At 40.0% G+C, this 19408-nt stretch overlaps 1 protein-coding gene and 1 long non-coding RNA gene across 2 annotated transcripts; one reads left to right on the top strand and one right to left on the bottom strand.

Moving 5' to 3' along the window:
- Positions 1-2815: 2815 nt before the first annotated feature.
- BTLA (B and T lymphocyte associated) lies at positions 2816-18666 on the bottom strand. Its single transcript, XM_075034084.1, has 6 exons — positions 18285-18666; positions 7402-7710; positions 6283-6318; positions 5437-5574; positions 4465-4511; positions 2816-3363 (listed from the first exon to the last, which is right to left on the bottom strand). The coding sequence occupies exons 1-6, from the start codon at positions 18370-18372 to the stop codon at positions 3040-3042; spliced, it is 942 nt and encodes a 313-aa protein (XP_074890185.1). The 5' UTR covers positions 18373-18666; the 3' UTR covers positions 2816-3039.
- Positions 11781-14993, top strand: LOC142033763 (uncharacterized). The gene is made up of 3 exons (XR_012651327.1): positions 11781-11905; positions 12714-12935; positions 14940-14993. It is a non-coding gene; the product is annotated as an uncharacterized LOC142033763 (long non-coding RNA).
- Positions 18667-19408: the final 742 nt, after the last annotated feature.

Below are 19408 nucleotides of genomic sequence, written 5' to 3'. Positions count from 1 at the left end.
AAGATAAGAAGTAGAAAGTTACGTAACACAAATCAGTGGCCCTCAGACCATGTCTTAGGGAGGCTGTACAGGTGCTGTATATCTCCTGCAGAATGGGTCCCAAGCCTATTTTTTTCCTTTAGCACGCTGTCGTGATTGTGTGGTTTCCCTGCACGGCTTCACCCAGTACTGGCTCCTTGCAGTCAGGCGCTGAGCGCAGGGTGAACCGTGAGATGCTCTGCTCCCGCTGGTGTCCTCCCCTCCAGCAGGATGCTACTCTGTAAAATCTGGAGCCATCCACCGAACCTTAACGTAACGGTCGTTGGGTGTGAGGTCTCAAATGTCACGTTATGTTGTTGAGAGGTGCGCTAGGCGATTGAGATGAGCATGTAGCACCTTAAGTGACATTGTACAGTCCTTCCGGTCACTGGCCAGTTTTACAGCCAGTGGGTGGTGGAAGTAACAACTTTTTTCTTTTCTTTCAAAAGGCTGTGAAAACTGAGCGATGCTGTGCTTTATCTGAATGGATTATCTGTACCCTGAGAGGCAGATGGTTTCAGTCAGCGCCTTTTGTTTCCCTGCTTCAAAAGGCACACTCTTTCAAATTGTTTGCTTAAAAAAAAATGAACCTACTGCAGGCTCCTGTGCTTCGCTTTTCTATGCTAGCATGTCTGATGGTGAGGTGGTAAGGTACTTCCTGTTTATCTACAAGAATCTCATCTTCCAAATCAAACTTGGCTCTTGGGGGACCTCGTTAAGCCAAGGTTCAGCCTTGCTGTAGGGGTGAAACGAACCACGTCAAGATTTCACTAGCCTTTGAATCTCTTGATGGTGCAATACTTCTTCCACGTGTGTTCAGCCTTGTTCTGGGTCCCAGTTGCCAGTCGTCATTCTGGGGCGGCTCTGAACAGACCTGCCGGTGCTTTCAGCTCGCAGGGGTGACGGAGGGAAAGCTGTACGTGCTCAGAGGAATGCACTGCAGAGCTGGTTAGAAACTCAAACGGGTAACCTGCCTGTCCCCAGCACCCCACCTCACCTTCCTGAGGGTCTGTGGTCTCTTCCTTATATGTACTATGGTACGGGCAGGGTATTGCAAAGCATCTTGGAGAACCATATTGCTTCACATGTACTTGTTCTCTGGCAGAGTGGCCTTTTTACTCTTTCCCTTCTGCCTGCAAGGCCTGTATCCAGGTCACGGAAAGGAATTAAAGAAGCTTCATGCCTTTTGTTCAAATCCATTTAGGCTCTCCATTGAATGGCTGTCCTTGTTTTTCAGCTTAAGACCGCTGAGGTAGAATCTATTTCAGGGAAACTTTATTTTCTTATTCTGAAAGCTACTTGAGGTCTATGGAGATAATTGTACCTTTATCAGTTGAGCAATACATGCAATTAAAGGCCTATTTCTGGGCCTATTCATACCTAACTTGGTCCAAGTTTCCCAGTCCTTCACCTAAAATAATTAGTCTCTAGCCATACAAAGATTGGCCCACTGAAACAAAAAGAGCAAACTAAATTTTTCTAGAAGACGGTTTTCTACTACTTTTTAAAATGAGGATTATCAATGATTTACTGGATAATTAATGATAATTTATGTATTTAAAAAATAACCCAAAATATCAACATATCTAATGGCCTGAACTAACAACTTAATGCAGAAACAATTACCATGGATTTTTATCCACGCAGATACTGTGACTGACTTCAAAGGTGGGGGGGGCGGGGGAGGTGGAGCACAAGTGTACCATAAGCGTAATAAAGCATCTAGCTTACGAAAATAGTGGGGTGAATATGTACGTGCTTAACAGCTCTGGTCTTAGCTGGAATGATACCAAGATGAAACACGAAGATAGAAAAGCCTTACTTTCTTCCATTAACTTGAGCGCAAATCATCCGGTGTGTTACATGCAGTCTGAGACCTAGCACATCCTTCCTTTTCAACCATGGTGCAAATTTTTAACCAAGTTAAAGACTTTCTGCTTGCTGCTGTAAACCTCTGGTGCAAATATCCCTATGAGTAATTTTTAAGAACATTATTTTGCAAGAGCAGATGCTTGGTATCCAAGCTAGAGCTGAATAAGTGGTGCAGAAGAAGGGCATGAGTGTTCTTTTCAAACTTCAAAAGGCACCTTGGTCTTTACCTCCTTTTTATCTTCTTTCCCGCAAACCTGAGCATGAAGCATAATCACTTTTTTGTGCCAGCATTGGGAGGAAAACTTAGCATGACAGAGTTATACACAGTTATTTGTGAACAAAAATTTTTGATTTTGATTGGGTCGGTCACTGTTGATCATTTGTTATTTCCATTGATTAATCATGGACAAAAGCAATATGCAGTAACTTGGCTAACCAATCATCCGACCAAGAGAAAAACAATGTGTGCTGTATTTCAATATTTTCTCACACATTATTTGTGAGAATTCTTTGTAAAAGGAAAACAGCCCTCTTCTTCTGTCTTCCACAAAAACCGAACACACACACACACACACACACACACACACACACACACACGTATTCACTTGATTTTGGTTAATAATAGCTTTAGACATTAATGGTGCTCAAAGAACTTTGCAAGGAGATAGTGAACTGGAATGAAAAACTGAATCCTTGGAAGGATGTTCTTAGAAACTCAGAGAAAACTTCTCCCACAAATATTCTTAGCTTTTACCTGGGAGAAATTAACCTGACTCAGTATCATCTTCCTAACAAACAGATTCATTTTACATGTTTCTATCCTAGGAAAACCTTCCTCTTCTCCTCTTTGTTTATATTCAAACCATAATTAAATCAAAGTCAGACTAGAAGCAGAATCCTGGGAAAAGGAAAAATAAGAGAGCTGATTGTTTGTTTTTATTCCCCCATTTAAGAGACAAACACACAGTGCAAATACCCGTCCATTGATACGGGCTGTGTTTTGAATTCTGGCGTTACGGGGGAGCATCCATAGGTTCTTCTTAACAAAAGGGAAGTTTTCCTGAAAGAGAAAGGAACAACATCCCGGAGGGAAGCTAGAACTGGGACTGCATGCAAAATGGCTGTCTGGAGAAGTCCTTGCCATGTTTATTAATTTACATTAATGGAGGCGTATTCTGTAAATTCGTTTTCTACAGTTAGTGCCCTTCTCTGGCATCTTTCTGCAGAAGCAGAATGATCTAGTGCAGCATATGTGAGGACGTCTGGGCTTTCAAGTAAAACTGGGATGGAAGGAGCAACAGGATCATTGCGAGGTGCATTTGGTGCTGTCCTCTGAGCGTTCCAGGGAGGGACATCGTTGTCATAAACTGTGTTGCCGTGCAAGGCCTGCATTGGGCTAGCCATGGAGCAATAGTAAGGTGAGCAGCTTTCTTCTGAAGCTTCAGTTGTCCCAGCAGCTGCTGGACTTCTGACCTGCAGAGAACAGAACAGGGTACAGCTCTGTGCGTATCTGGCTGTTGCCAGTGCTCCTGCTAAATAAGAGGCGTGTAAGATTTTGTTGAAGTTGTTTTATCCCCTTAAAACTGCTTTTGAGCACAGATGAATTGGATTCACCTGGTCATTGGATTTTATATTGATCTTTGAAATAAAGTTAGAAACCATTCTTGTATCTCATGCCTTTCTCCATTTCCCTTCCCAAACTCTCGCATCTTCTCTTGCAAGATGCCAGCTTAACACAAAACTGATTCATCATCTTGTGAGAGCTCTCCTATGCCACTCATTCAAGGTTTTCCCTTCTCAGTTCATGAAATCTTTCTCATTTTTCACCTCCAAACCCCAGACTACCTTTTCCTCATTGCCCCTATTGCCCCATTTCCTGATCTCTTGCTTCTTATCCTTTTTGTCTTATTATTTTCCAAATAAATCTTTCTCCTTCTCTAAAATCTGTAAGTTCTTCTATAAATTCATCTCTCTCTAATGAAGTCCTCTTTTGACATCCATTTTTCTAGGAACTTAGAATGTACTGCTTTTAATTTTCTTGCCTCCAGCTTGCCTCTTGGGAGCTCTGCAACCTGTTTGGTGCCCACTGATTCCTGCCAACACTACCCCTGTGACTGACAGCTGTCAGCTCTAGTCACATCTTTTGTGTTCTGCCTTCTGCCCATCTAATTTCTCTGAAACGGATTGCAAGACCTGTGTGAATTCATGCTAACCACATATGAAAGCCTCTCTTTTAAATTGTTTTCCTTACTCTTTGGGTCATTTTTTCTCTTACACAGACAGCCCAAACCAGATCAACGAGGTGCTTTAGGTGCCTAAACTCTTACTGGAATGGTACTTATAAATTAATACGTTTTAACAGGAATTTAGATGCCTGAAGTTCCTTTGTGTTCCTTCCCTCAGCTCAGCCATGGTGATATCTCACACCAGGCAAGCCGTGCTCTTTGGGTGCCAAGAGGGTCACTAAATCTGTCTCTGATTCTGTGCCACATTTTGTACTACACAAAGATTTGTTCTCAGTGCGTGGTTATGCAGGATGTGGTCAGGTTTTGATGATGAAAAATTTAAACATACCAGGCTTTCTTTTCTCTGTTGGGTTAATGGAGTTCTCTTTTGCTTTGCTGGAAAAAAGAAAGGGGGGAGAAAAAAAAGTTTCAATAAATCAGCATTGAGAAAGCACCTTTCTGCTTACGGAGGGAGTATTAATTACTATAGGAGTCCTTGCCTTGTTGAGTGGACCTCAAAGAATAAAAATCTGTTTCCAAACTGGATTTGGGAATAGCTATTCTGGTAAAAGCTAACTGACACAGAATGATATATTTATAGAATAATTTTCTGTGTTCCACAGAGCTCTTCTGAATAGGAGCAGAAAAATTCTTAGTGTACTTATGGCCAGTTTTCTCTGTGTTCAGTGAACTGGGTGGGGAGGAAAAGGCAAGGAAACTCCTAAAGCCATCCTATGAGTAAACATGTTAAATTGTATTGGAAGATAAAATAATTTCATTTTCCTAAATATTTTTTAAAAAATCCATGCAATTATAATAGGCAAATGCGAGATCACTTAAATTAAGATATGGGTGACTGCAAGTTCCATTCTTGATTTAGGACATGGCAGCTGTGTAAGTGTTCCTGTAAAACAGGAGAGATTGCTATTGTAATTATTCAATAATTTAGAGGGAAAACTAGGAATATAAAACATAAGTGGATAGGGCTTGACTGCATTTGCATGGCTAAAACTCTTATTTGTTTCTAACTTGATTATTTGCAAAACAGGAGAAAAATTTCCAACTATTATAAAGTCTGAGATTTTTATTTGTTCTTACTTTACTTCCATCCCTTTGTCTCTGGAAGGGAACAATATATGGGGCAAATTAACTTCAAAGATTCAGTATCCTAACTGGTACATTTGGCAAGGACATCTCAGCAATCAGTTGGGGTAATTATTAGGGGATTTTCACAGAGCTTTGAATGTAATTTCTGTGAAGCTGTGAAAAGGAGTGGAATTAAATGCATACTAGGCAAAAGTTAGATGGTAAAACTACTTACCATGGTACCTCCTTAGACACCAAAACATGCATACAACAATGAATGGACAACATAGACCCACAGATGCTGAAGCATAAATAATGTGCAATATCTTGTAGTTTCCAGATCCTTGGGATTCTTCTGAGATGCTAGTGGTATCTAAAATTGCATTAGCATGTATTAGCGTAGAGAAATGTTTGACTGGTTTTTTTGGTGTTGTTTTGGTTTTGGGGTTTTTTTTAGCATTAGGTCTTTCCGATGCAACTGCCTTCTTAATGTACTTAAACATTCTGTAACTTGGTATAGCATGTCACGAGATAACCTTATCTCCATGTCTCCATGGGCATTCTATGAAGTGTGAAGATACTGGAAGGAAAAGCGCATGGGAAAATGTACTTGATGAACAATGCATGGCAGAAGGCTGGCAGAAGCAAAGAGAGGGTCAGAATTAGAGCACTGCTCTGAACTTCCAATCTATTTTTGCAATTGTAATTGTGAACAATAACCAACTGTGAGTAAAAACTGTATTTCAGGTTGTGTTAAAGTGATGGTATAGCGTGATTCCTAACACTTTGTAAGTATAAGCCAGATATTACTGGAATATTAAAGAGCATGACAGAAGTGTAGAGTGTACCACCAGGAGGTAATTTGATTGGCTTTGGCCCTTTTATGCTGAATGCTGGACAGTCCTAGCCTTGAAAACTGTGACCCTTGAGAGACTGTATTTTGTTTGAGTGGGAAGAAAGCAACTGTAGTTTAGCAATGAGTTTAAATTAGTCTTGACTGCACAAAACACTATAACCAGAAATTCATAGCAATACAGAATAGTTCCTTTCTCTTAAAGAGGAAATAAGAATCAGAACTTACTTTCTGGTGAAATTGTGATAATGTTTGCAGACTTTTCTGAAAGAGAAAAGCACGACAGGGAAGTGAAACAGCAACCTGACATTTTGCACAGTAGTAGTGTTCTCTGCACCACGTACTCATGTCTTCACACGGTTCCCCTTCAATCTGATGACAGAAGAAGGAACAAAATGCAACAAGCAAAGGGTAGGGTGTTTTGGGGGGAGGGGGAATGATGTGCTGGTCTCCTACTGCCAACAGAGTAATTCTATCTTTCAAACTTCTTTGGCATTCAAATAAAAGATCATCAGAACATATTTCAAAGGAAACTTGCATCATGAGCTGGGCATATACTGTGTCTGTTAGCACATTACAGCCATAAATTTTGATGTTGCTCCCTCTGTTGCAGCATTTCATGTGGCAATAAACAAGGTTTTAAAGTTCATTAACTTACCAGGAGAGGAACTGGCCACAGAATGTTACAACTCAGTTGCTGGGGGTCAGTGGGACACTAAGGGCACACAGATCACTTTCTAGCTGCAGAGCAACATTGAGGAGCGCAGACATGGCTCATCGTAATCTAAACTTGGCATCCTAGCTGCCTAAGTCAATGTGAAGGCCTCACTTGCACTTAAGATCATTTAAAGCTATTGTAATCTTTCCTGCTCCTGAACTTCTTGGGTTACAAAATTATACTTCCTTTCTGTTTGTTGCAAGAGAGATCATTCACAACAAGGCACTTGAATTGCTTTGGCCTCTTTACTGTTGTGTGGCCTCATCCACTGCTATTACCCAACCATTTGCATACTGTCTAGTCCACGTGATGTATAACCAGGCTGTCCTCCCACCATCTTTTTTTTCTCCAATTGATATTTTTTAATTATCAAATAGTCCACTAAAGGCGGTTTGGTGTTGGCAGCTTTGCTTTTCTCTTCCAGATCCTCCTGTTATTTATTTTGTTCTTTCCTTTTGTTTCTATCCTACCAAGAGGTAGGATAGAGGCATTAAGGAGGTGGTAAGTACCAGCACAACTGTGCTACCAGTCAAACATGTCGGGAGAAGCCATTGTCCAGCATGCATGAGCTTTTCTGTACGTGGCATCCTTTTGTTTAAAAGGGCACTTTCATAATATAGGGGCCTCACCTTCAACAATAACCTGTATTCCATGGCTCTCACTGGACAAATTGTTCGCTATTGCTCGACAACGATAAAGTCCACTGTCATTCTGATGAATTGAGAGAACCTCCAGAGTAAACATGTTGGACTTCCATTCTGCTGTGCCCACCTTCAGCTGCACACACCTCTCCATCTCCATCTTGCACCACTGCATGACTGGCTTTTCCTTGCAGTAACGAACTGGGCAGCTTATAGTCAAAGAGTTCCCAACATGAATTTTGTACAGGGAGTGTCTTTTAACTTGAATTTCAACTGCACAATTGGTGGCATCAGATCCTGGAAGAGAAAAAAAAAGTAACAAAAATTAGGGGGGTGGGGGGTCTGCTATATACTCCCCGTAACACTAGTAACAATTTCTCTTCTCTCTCATTACTTAAGACTTCTCTTGTCTACTTGCAGCAGATCTGATCTCTATATGGGACAGTGACAGCAGATAACATCAAGACTATTGGTTCTTTCATTTTTAGGAGGATTGTTAAAATGCACTTTCTCCCTCTGATATGATTTTTTTCCCCCTTTTTTCTTTATCTCAGTCAAGTTAGAAATTTAATAGTTTGGAAAGAAAATACGTAAAATACACATAGCAAGTTTTCCTGTGTCGTCCTTCTCACAGACCTTTTCTGTTACTTTTAGATTTACTTCAGATTATTGTTTGCTTCACAATTCTTGTTAACTTGCAGAAGTAAAGGCTTTTCTTTGGTAGACGTTTTTTATAATTGTAATATTGAAAAGAATTATATTTAATGCAAATATACCTTGTCTCTTTTTATTTTTGTTACATTTTGTTAAACAACTCAGTGTTCAAGCTATGGTAAGTCACCTTAACTCTGGGTCTTGGTATTGAATGTCCTGACCTTTTATTAAAGATTCATGTTTCTCGTGGTGCTTTATTTCTCTGGCTACATCAAAGTAACAAAACCTCTGATACGTATGTGCTCTCTACGTCCCTGCCCTGTCTTACAGTAGAGTGCTTCTGCACTGAAGAGAGTGATTGCTCACAAGTCCAGAGAAAGAAATCTTAAATATATCTGTACATTCTCGTTGATAGAGGGAAGTAGAAAAAATGGTAAAGCATGTTGAAGGGAAGTTTTGTAGGGAGGAGAAATGCGTAGGGGAGGGAAGAGCAGTGTGAGGAGCAGAGGGGTCTGTCTGTCAGCAGCCAGAGCTGTTTGAAGGGATGAAGCCTCTGGGCCCCTGGGCAGCCAGAGCACAGAGCGGCAGCACCAAACGCCTCCCCTCCACCGTCAGCCGGGATTTCTTATATAGCAATCCTTGTGAATGCCTGGATAGTATATTCAAGAGCTTGGGATGACCAGATTAACAGTTTTCATTTATGACCTCTAGTTTGCAAGTCTTTTCTCTACAAATCTCAGACTACTGCACTCCATAAATAAATTGTAGAGCATTCAGTAATACTGGGTTTTGAGCGTATGTTCATAGCCTTCGTTACAGCAGAGCTAACGCTTTGCTGCTGTTGATTTTTTTGGTTTGCTTTCTTTAAGGTGGCTTTGGGAATGGGCGCCTAAAAATTAGGTGGCTCTCATCTGCCTCTAGACCTAAATCTTTAATATTGTTCTCATTTTGCCCTATCAAATGTGCCTGATCTTGCTTGATAACAAGGAAGAGGCTATTTACTGTAAGGCTGTTATTTGCAGCGACTGCAAGAAATTGTGGTCTCTGATATACCTCTGCCATGTGCGATAGAGAAACTCATCTGCTCACAGGACTTGGTATCCGCGGAAGCTTCTGCTTTGAGGGGTCCAAATCTGAAATCATCCTTATATACCAACTTTCCCTTAGTCAGGATGGCTTTAAATGAGGCTTGAAGTGGGGTGAGTAGAGTGGCAAAAGCACACAGGTAAGCAACTTGGATAAGGACTTTAAAATTGGTCCTTGCAGAAGGGGCAAGTGGAAGAAATTCAGATAATTTGGACAGAGATGAGAAAATGAACAGAAGGACAATAGCTCTGGGTATAAACAATGTCTTTTTACTAATGAAAAAAGTCTGGATAAAACCCAAGGGGAACTAGAAGCCTTAATTCATTCAATATCCCTAAGAAGACAATGAAGGAGAGCAGCAGAATAAAAATAGTTGGGTTTGGCAAAGAATGCTTTCGTAAGTTTGGAGACATGGGAGATAAGAACTCATCAGATGTGAATACAAATGAAAAGGACATAAATGGAGTGGGTGGTCCATCCAATAAATTACGAGAGTACAAGCACTAAACATCTGCACTACAGCAGTGCAGTAAACCACTATCTCAGCTAAGTCACGAGCAAGCTTTTCCCTGAGACAAGAAGGAGGCCTCCAAAAGCATAAAGAAGGTCAGGTTATTAAGGAGGGGCACAAAAGAACAGAGCAATCATTACAGAAGTCATGGCAGAGAATGAGGTGCACTTAGGAAAACATATCAAGTGTAAGTGTATTGATTGTAAAACTAAGAAAACATTAGTTCACTAGTTAGTGGCAAGAGAAAGCTATCAATAGGTTACCAGCAGTAAATTAAATTTACCAGATAAATTAGATAAATTATTTGTAAAAAGGCAGGCTCAGTTCAAGAAGACATACAGGGGACATGCGGTAACCTTTGTGTTCTGCCAAGGACTGGTAAGTGTACCCAGGTCTTGTCCTGTCTTCTGCACTGCTCTTCAAGAAAGAAAGGGGGCAATGCTTGGAGTCTCTCCAAGTTGGAAAGAAGCCAGCAAATACAATGAACACGATAAGAAGGCCGTAAAGGAAAGCTTGAAATTCTTGGGGTTGTTTCACTTAAAGAAAAGCAATGAGAGGAAAGCACATAATGAAAAGACAAAAAAGAAGAATGAAATAATCTGGATTTTCATGTTTCTGTTAGGTATGGGGAGAAATAATGGGCTAAAAGTGAAGTAAGGAAGGTTGATTACAGAGTTTGAAAGACTTCCTAACTGTGAAAACTAATACTGGAACTGGTTTCTGTGGAAGCTTGTAGACACGGAATCACTGAGCGCCCTGAGGACTAGCCTACACTGACATCTGTCAGGATGACATAGCTGAATTTACCTTGAACCTACCAGTGTATGCAGTCATGTCGACAAGTTCATGGACATCAGATCCATAATGGATACTGAAAGGACTCGGGAAAGATGTACATGCTGATGTCCCCAGTGCAGCTGTTCCATTGCAGGAGGGACAGGAGGAGAAGGGACCACAGAAAGCGGCTGTGCTCACGTGCTCTCCCTGAACAGCCTTACTTCTTCTTGCTGCCAGAGGCAGAGCACTGCTCTGTGTAGGCAGTACAGCATTTCTCACGTGGTCTCCACTGATACACAAGATCCACTCTCTGGCACAGCATTGCCTCAATAGTAGGTCCTGATTATAAATAAAGATGCAGTGTACAGGAAGAGATATTCTCCCAGGGACCATCCATCTGGATGCAGTAGCAATATATTTAATATATTTAATATAACATTTAACATATTGTATGATATTTAATGTGAATAAAATAATTAAATTTAGTATTTATTATATTATACATAATTTTTTTATTTTTTTTTACTGCAATGTATATGATGTGGCAATTATATTGTGAAAGCCACAGCTCTAACAGGTAGAGCTTGGCCATGTTCACAAGGTAGCATTTAGGTTTTAGGTCAGCATGTTTTCTGCTCCCCTCAGTAGGTTCATTCTGAAAGACATATTTTTGTTGTGAAGCAGGATCACTTATCTTTCACTTAGACTCTTCCATCTCTGATTAAAAGAAAGCATGATTTGGTTTCAGGCAAGAAGGTCATAGCTACTTTGGTCATACTGCAGTAGCAGCACATGGTTATCGATAGTCTGAAAATGGAAACTAAAAGCTCAAATTAGAAAGCAGAGGTTTCAATTATTTCAGCAACGACTACCATGGAAGATAATGCTTCAGGAAGTATCTATAAAGCTCGGGTTGTGCCCTGATAGCAGCCTTCTTTCTGATATAGTCTTATGTAACAGGTATTTCCAGAAAGTTGTGCAGTCTCTGCAGAACAGATATTTTCTGATATCTTTCATTTAATTATTTTATCATATAGTTTTATCTTTTTCAAAATCTCTTTTGGGAAAAAAAACCAACCAAACACCAAAACACACACCACCACCACCCCCCGAGCCCCCAAAACAAACCCCAAAACTTTTCTAGAAGGTCCAAAAAGTCCAATTTCTCTCAAAGCTTTAAAATAGATTTCAGTGACACTCTCTCATTCATCATTATTATTAACCAGGGAGAGGGGCAGGAATTGTTGTACCTCTTTCATTCTTATCTTTTTCCAGTGCAGGGATGTCATGTTTTCCTTGATTTTGAATCAACTGGTGCTTTTACAACAAAGTATACATCACTGCCTACTGTCACTTTTGGAAGAATGACCTGATCAGCGTTGAGCAAATTTTGTTCATCCAGCAGCATTCGCTTGGGACAGGGTACAATCACAACCCTCATGAATTCTGATGCACATTAACTGTGTAAGCAGTTGGAAGGGAAAATGTCTTATCAATGTTAAATATTGCTCTAAAGAAATGATTGCCTTGTACTGGTCAGTGAAACCTAGAGTAACACTCAGTGGCAGAACCTCCCAGAGAGAGGGAACAGGGGTGATACTGGGTGCACAGAAAGTTTTGAATTACTCTCTGGCCACGTCCTGAGGGGGAATATAGAAATTGCCTGAGTAGAAGCCTTACTGAGGTCTGGATATACTTCTAGAGTAGTTTTTGTGCAGCCCTTGCTCTGCAGGTGAGCGGTATAAGCAGTTCAAGTGTTATATGTATCCACTGATACCACAACGAGAAACTTCCCTCCATACCAGTTCCTGCACCACTACCAATTAAGCCACAAGGAGCTATTCCACTGCTAACAAAGGATTTACTTGGTTACAGTTTGTTTTAAAAAGAAAAGTTCCTCTGACATTGATATTACTTGTATTACTTTTAAATAGCATATTACTTAAAAATATATTACTTAAAAATATATTACTTCTAAATAGTATATTACTTAAAAATAGTATAATTTTAAGAGAGTTCAAATAAAATGTGCTAGTACATCTCTCTGTCAGGTGAGCTTGACCAGTGTTTCTCCTTTTTCCCCCAAGCACCTATAGCAACATGTGCCACAGTTTCGCTCCTTCATCTTCTGGTGGTGATCATTCATTTTTGGTGGTGGTCATTCAGTTACTAGTATAATTCCAATATAATCAGGTCTGGTTAAATTGTTTCCAGAGCAAAATTGCCTGCCATTGAGCAGGCCTGATTCCAACACCCTTGCTTTCTCCAAAAGGTTACCTATGGAATGTACCACCGAGCTTTGGGAACTCCACGTGGGAAAACTTGTTCTGCACTCGCCACCCAGCCCGGCAGTGTCACTGCCTGCCCGCGATTTGTGAGCAGAGGAGCCCTCCTGTCCCACGGCCCCTCAGAGGCACTTTCGGATAGAGGTTTGCGTGGCTACGGGTCCACACACACAGCTGCTGGTGCTTGGCCTCTGTTCCTGGCTGCTAGTGTAAGTGTTTGGCAACCTGCTGTCAATTAACCCCAGCATGTAAATCCTCTTGTTCTTTTCTCTTCAAATAAGTGGGTGTTGAGGCTACTGGCTTTCACTTGGTCTTCAGTTTCCTCTGGTTTGTAAAGCCTTTTTTTTTTTTTTTTTTTTTTTTCTTTCTTCCAGTGTAGCTATGGACTTGATAGTAGAAATTTAGCTTACTGAAAAATGACTTAATTTTCTTAGTTCTCATTTGTGGATCCCTTGGAAGAAGCCTGTGGGTGCTAGGTAAACATTGCTATTTTATTCAGGTTTGTTTTTTTTTCTCTCCTGTCAGTCAAATAGAGCAATCTTTTGAACTTCCTAACCAGGAGCTATACAAGATACTGCTTGCCTTTCAGTGTGTATGAGAATTTGTAGACCATCTTCAGAGCCTGCAAAAGGGCCTTCCTTTCAGAGGCTTGAAGCAATTGGACTTCAGGCTGCCTTTTAATTATTATTATTTTTTAATAGTTACAAGACAATTCTTGGAGCATGAAAAATAATCACAATTGCTTTTGTATGTTTCTGTGACTTGTTAATGACTGATGGCTGACTGACTCGAGCTGTAGTTTTTCAAATTTTTGCTAGGAAGAAACCTAGTCCTTGGTAAATGTTATTAATTTTTTATTTGGGGACTTTCTAGAACAGAAGACATGAGTGAATAAGAGTTAAACATTTTTCTCAGGCTTTGGGAAATTCTTAGTTTGAATTATTTTGAACTTCAATAACTAAAAATCTGGGCTAGAGAAAGCCTTTTCCTATAATCTGGCCTTTTATTCTCTGGCACCTCACCTGGCAAGAAACTTTAAGTGGATAAAAAGCAGTGGAGAAAATCCTTTTAAAAATAACAATATTTAGGAACCTTTTTTATATAGAATAAAATATTTAAGGCAATCTTTTTGAATATCTTTCACAGATTTCCTGTAAGGGCCATTTGGCAAGAATAGGAGTCAGTGGGGATTTGGGATTAAATAACAATATAAACCATAATATCCTAGAGAAGGGGGGATTTTTTTTTATTATTTTTTTTTTAACAGGGAAAAAAAGGTCAACACACCTGATAATGAGAGAGAACCTTTTCTTTTCATTGGTTGTCATTACAAAGACAAACACAAACTTCAGTTAATGAATGAGCACAAAGGTAGCTTGGTGTACTTTTCCTGTGACAGTGTATCTTCTTTCTATCTGCTGCCTCCTGTGGCTTATAGAATCATTTAGGTTGGAAAGGACCTTTAAGATTGAGTCCAACCATCAACCATGCCCACTAAACCATGTCCCTGAGCACCACATCTACGCATCCTCTTAAAGACCTCCAGGGATGGTGACTTTGCCATGTCCCTGTTCCAGTGCTGGACAACCCTTTCAGTAAAGAAATTTTTCCTAATATCCAATCTAAACCTCCCCTGCTGCAACTTGAGGCCATTTCCTCTCATCCTGTCACTAGTTATTTGATAGAAGAGACCAGCACCCACCTCACCACAACCCCCACCTCACCACAACCCCCCTTCAGGTAGTTGTAGAGAGCCATAAGGTCTCCCCTCAGCCTCCTTTTCTCCAGACTAAACAGCCCCAGCTCCCTCAGCCGCTCCTCATAAGACTTGTGCTCCAGGCCCCTCACCAGCTTGGTTGCCCTTCTCTGAACACGCTCCAGCACCTCAATGTCTTTCCTGTAGTGAGGGGCCCAGAGTCAATGGTAGAGACGCTGTCTGCCAATTATATTCTGTATGTGCAAGTACTTTCCAAGATAAATTTAACTACCCTTTCTTTAACACTGTTATGAGCTGAGACCTGAAACCAGTTACAAGGTCTTATACTGAGTCTTAAGTTTTCAGTGTCACATATATGGGTGGTCATGATGAAAATCTGAATGTGCAGTTTTCAAGAGGGTAGAAGAATCTGTAACATACAGAAGCTTTATACGTCAGCTTCAAACCTGCACTCCTTGGCAAGATTCAGATTGACTAAAAGTGCATTTTCTTTTAGATCACTTGAGAGTGTGTTCCCGAACAGGCTGTGGCAAGCCAGGCTCTATTGCACCAAGAATTAATTTGCACAGGTAAGGAAAACCTTCTGTACAGTGTACAGCCAGGACAAGGATTTCAAATGAAAGCATGTATTCCATAATTTGTTCAATAGGGAAATACCCATGACAATACTTTCTTTTACAAAAAATGATTTTAATTTTTTTCTCATTCTTATTTTCTAGAAAACATAGTCATGACATGGCTCATTAAGCAAACAAAAGAGGTTTAATGGAGATGGCTTTCCATTTACCAAACTCAACCCATTAGTAGAAAAATAATAGCTAAAAATTGAGCCTTCCAGTCTTTAAATTATAAATGGTGTCATTCACACCTGGTCATCTAAGAACTTGGAAAAACTCCAGCAAACCAGGGCTTTATTAATTGAAATTTTAGAGGCATTTGTTTTCAAAGGGATTTATCTTTACTTTGTTTTTCCCTCTCTCCTCCCTCTAAAAAAAAAAAAAAGGAACAAAGGATGGGATAGAATACAAGTCATATGTATCATTCTCTGAGGCAGATAATGGCTGAGGTATAAAATGTCAATTATTCCCCCCAAATAAATGTCTACAGTTAGTTTTGAATCCTTTGGGTCTGTCTGTGAACACAGTGAAGCACTAGTAACGGTTTTAACCCGGGTCCAATGTTCTGGGAAGTTTCTGACTAGGGCCATAGCACAAAAGCTACACCAGAAAGGGCATTGATTTGTCAGAATTTCACATTTAACACTGAGATCTTCATGACTTTGTTAATTTTAACAATGAAAAAGGAAATGGGCTGTGAGGAGGACTCATGGAAAAATATGCTCCCTTCTTGAATTTAGGTAAGGTATATTTGGAAAGAGAAGTGCTTCAGAAGACATATTAAGTGATACATGGATAAGCCTTTTACAGACTTCTCTGAGAAGGCTTTAGAGAAGGCTTTTCAAGGAATGATGTCAGATTTTATTTTAGTCATTTTACATATTTATATCACAATTTGGATTTTTCAAAGATGTCATTTTGCTAACAGAAATTTAATTTTCGTTCTTTGCCTCTCAATTTTTCCCATGTCACCTGAGAGATACAGGAAGGTACTTTTTCTATTTACTTGGTGTACAGTGAAGGATTTTCTAGGTTTCTTGTTTTTCTGTGGGGTTTTTTTCTGACAATGCTAATATTTGTAAAGCTGGCCTGCTTGCTGAGGTAGCTGACAGAGAGTTGCGTCATTTTTTTAACTATTTCTTGACGAAAGCTGTGTAAGTCCAGAAAACATGCCTGTATAGTTTGATGACTGAAACTTGCAGGCGGAACGTTTCTGTTTAGCCGAACGTTAGCACGTGCAGGCTGTCCCACAGAAGGTCTAAGAGCGGGGCGTTATCGGAGCCGAGCACCGTGCCCGCCATCCGTGGGCAGCTGCGCGCGTGCTCGGGTACTGCCTGGGGCTTCTTGGGGCGAGGGCAGGTTTGCTGGGTTTTGCTTTCATTGGGATGAAATGCCTCGTTCACTTCGCGTATGCTGTCCAGGCAGCAAGGACCACTCTTTGTGAGACTGGGTGGGAACAAACCGTTCTCTGGTGTTACAAAGGAGACACATTTAGTCTAACTAACTGGACTAAAATTACCGGGGTGAGGTGGGGAGAAGGTCCTTCTGCTTGTGACTTATCAGAAACAAGCTCACTTCTCCTTCCCTAATTTAGAAAAGATTTGCTGGTTATTGTCTTTGTGTATGAAATCCAAGTGGTCGACTTTGTTTCTGTTAGGAGTAAGGGAAACTTTGGATAGATTTGCAACGTACAAAGCTTAAATAATTCGGCTTCAATTTTCAGCTTACTTCAAAATAAAAACCAAACAAGCTTGGAAAACTTATGGCTAAAATGTAATTACATTAAAAAAACATTTACATCGTGGTTCTGTAGAGATTGACTTGCGAAAGTTTTCTCTCTGTAATCCTCCTATAAACATGATTCTGATATTTGTAGTAATATAGGTATATAGAAAGAAATAGCATTGTTCTCAGAGGAACCCAAGTAGTTCTGATGTAGATCAAAAAAATAAAACCTACTAAAATAAATTCTGTGTAAACACGATACATGCTGTTAGTAGCATAACAGAAATTACTTTCTGTTTTAAAAACAGTATCTAGGAACCTGGCAGATGAGTACGGAGGGTTCGTCCATGTATTAGCTATACAGGAAGATGCAGAGAGGTGGTTGTGTGAGGGACTAATAGCACAGGCAGACATAATGAAGAGAATAGAAACAGTAGCTAACTCTTACAAGAAAAGAAGATACTTCCATTTAGGGTACAAAGGAGGTTATCAGCTCTAGATACACCCCCTTCAGAAGCATGTTAGTTTATTAATTTGAAAATCAAACGTAAAGCAGTTCAGTAGCTGCCCCGAGCTCAGATCACACCCTGATTAAGAAACAGCTGCATCTAACTGACCTGGTAATTCATGTCTTTTAAGCTAAATGTTTGGGTTTCCCTTCCCAGGCAGATGCTCTGAATGCTTGTTTAACCTTTCTTATTAGTATTAATAATGTGCTTTATTCATAAAAACAAGGAGTGTCAAAAGATGCTATATATTTGCAGAGTTAGTCATGCATGTCAACTAAGCTTCACACAGCCAATTCAATTTGTTTGTGTAATTTTAGCAGTGCCTTGTAACAAATGTTATTTTGATCAATTTATCAGTTGATGTCGGAAATGTGTCAACAGCAGCTGAGCGCATCCATTACAGTAGAGTATATCCTTTCTGCATGGCTGCCTTCCTTTCAATACTAAGATTTGTGTCTCCTATATGATATTAGCAGGGCAGAACTTGAAACAAAATAATCTCTAGTAAAAAAGTTAGGAATATACTGGGCACTGTGTAGTTCTCACATCAGTCTAAATTAGGAGAACCTCTCTAGTTAAAAACTGTGGAGTTCAAAGTTGAAATTGAGATGAAAATTAGATGGAGTTAAGCTAAATAATTGAAGGTACACTTATCTGGTAGGGACAATTTGCTGGATCCAGCTCAGACCTAGTAGGATTCCTGGATTTCAAGCAGAGGCTTGAATGCTGCCAAACCCCTTGAAGGCAGAGCCTTTGGCCACAAAGCAGGACGTATTTGGTCCCCAAGTGCTAGAGTTCTGGTCTAGACAATTACCTAATATTTCTCAGTTATTATGATCATTGTCTTTAGTTGAATTAGAAGTCTCTGATATGGTAATAAAATAAGACACAGATTATATACAAGGTACACTAAGCACTGCTTTGGTTTCCGTTCTCCCCCCACGATGTTTAATAACTACAGACAGGTTAAATTGTAAGACCACATCTTACCGTAAACTTGATGGTTGCTCTCAGCCAGCATTACTAGAAGGATGTACAGTAAGATCCTTTTTATCAACATGAGTGGAGGAGCCTTCATTCTCTGAGGATGGTAGAGAGAAGAGGTTCCACGGGTTTAGAAAGTACAGTTCAGACAGCCTGTTAGGTTTACCCTGGGTATATGTCTGAGCCGATTCCCTTTTCTAGTTCTTCTGTCAAGACAGTGCTGAAAGGGGCGGGGAAGCAATGTATTTGCAAAAATCTGACAGGTTACCCAGTTGTCTTTTTTTTGTGTGGTTGAAACGTGAACTGCTTGATCATTTCACATCATCTCAGAACTCCTCTGTGATTCAAGGCAAAACGTCTTTCACCCTTCTCTGGCTCACCTTAAAGTGTAACAAACATAGCTGCAGACTTTTTTTTTTCTTTTTTTTGAAAGATGCTTCTGCAATTGAGGCTTTGATTTTATAAGCAGTGATATAGCAGAGAGAAAGGATGCACAACAGTATCTTAAACTTGCTCAGTTCTTGTGTATTACTCTAATTCAACATTAACAAATTAAGAAGCTGAACAAATTTGCTATTCACAAGCGGGTAGATGTCAGAAACACGTCTGAATAGTCTCAATTTGCATTAGATTATTTTACAGTAATATGCACTATAAGAGATGATTGCTTCTACTATTTAGTCTTAGCATCCTCATAACAAGGCCAAGTAATCTGGGTTTGGATTTTGTGGTTTCTTTTTCAGCATGTCCTCAACACCTTTTTCCCCTAAATATTTCTAAATCTCTGAACCATTTAGCTGAACCTTCCCAAAAAATTCTGCCAATGCAGAGTTTCTTCATAAAGTTAGAGCCAAACTAAGGTTGAACAAGGATGTTGTATATAGCAATTATCACTTTTGCTTATAATGCAAGCACAAAAACCACGAATAGAAACCAGGGAAGAAATTAATGCAGTTATGAAATCCTACGTTAAAATGGGGAGGTTTAGACTTGAAATTAGGAAACATTTCTTTACCAAGACAGTAGTCAAACACTGGAACACGCTTCCTAGAGAAGGGGTCGATGCCCCAAGCCTGTCAGTGTTTAAGAGGCATTTGGACAATGCCCTTAATAACATGCTCTAACTTGTG

The sequence above is a fragment of the Buteo buteo genome, chromosome 8 (assembly GCF_964188355.1).
Source record: "Buteo buteo chromosome 8, bButBut1.hap1.1, whole genome shotgun sequence".
NCBI lineage: Eukaryota > Metazoa > Chordata > Aves > Accipitriformes > Accipitridae > Buteo > Buteo buteo.
This window is presented reverse-complemented; position numbering and strand designations above follow the sequence as displayed.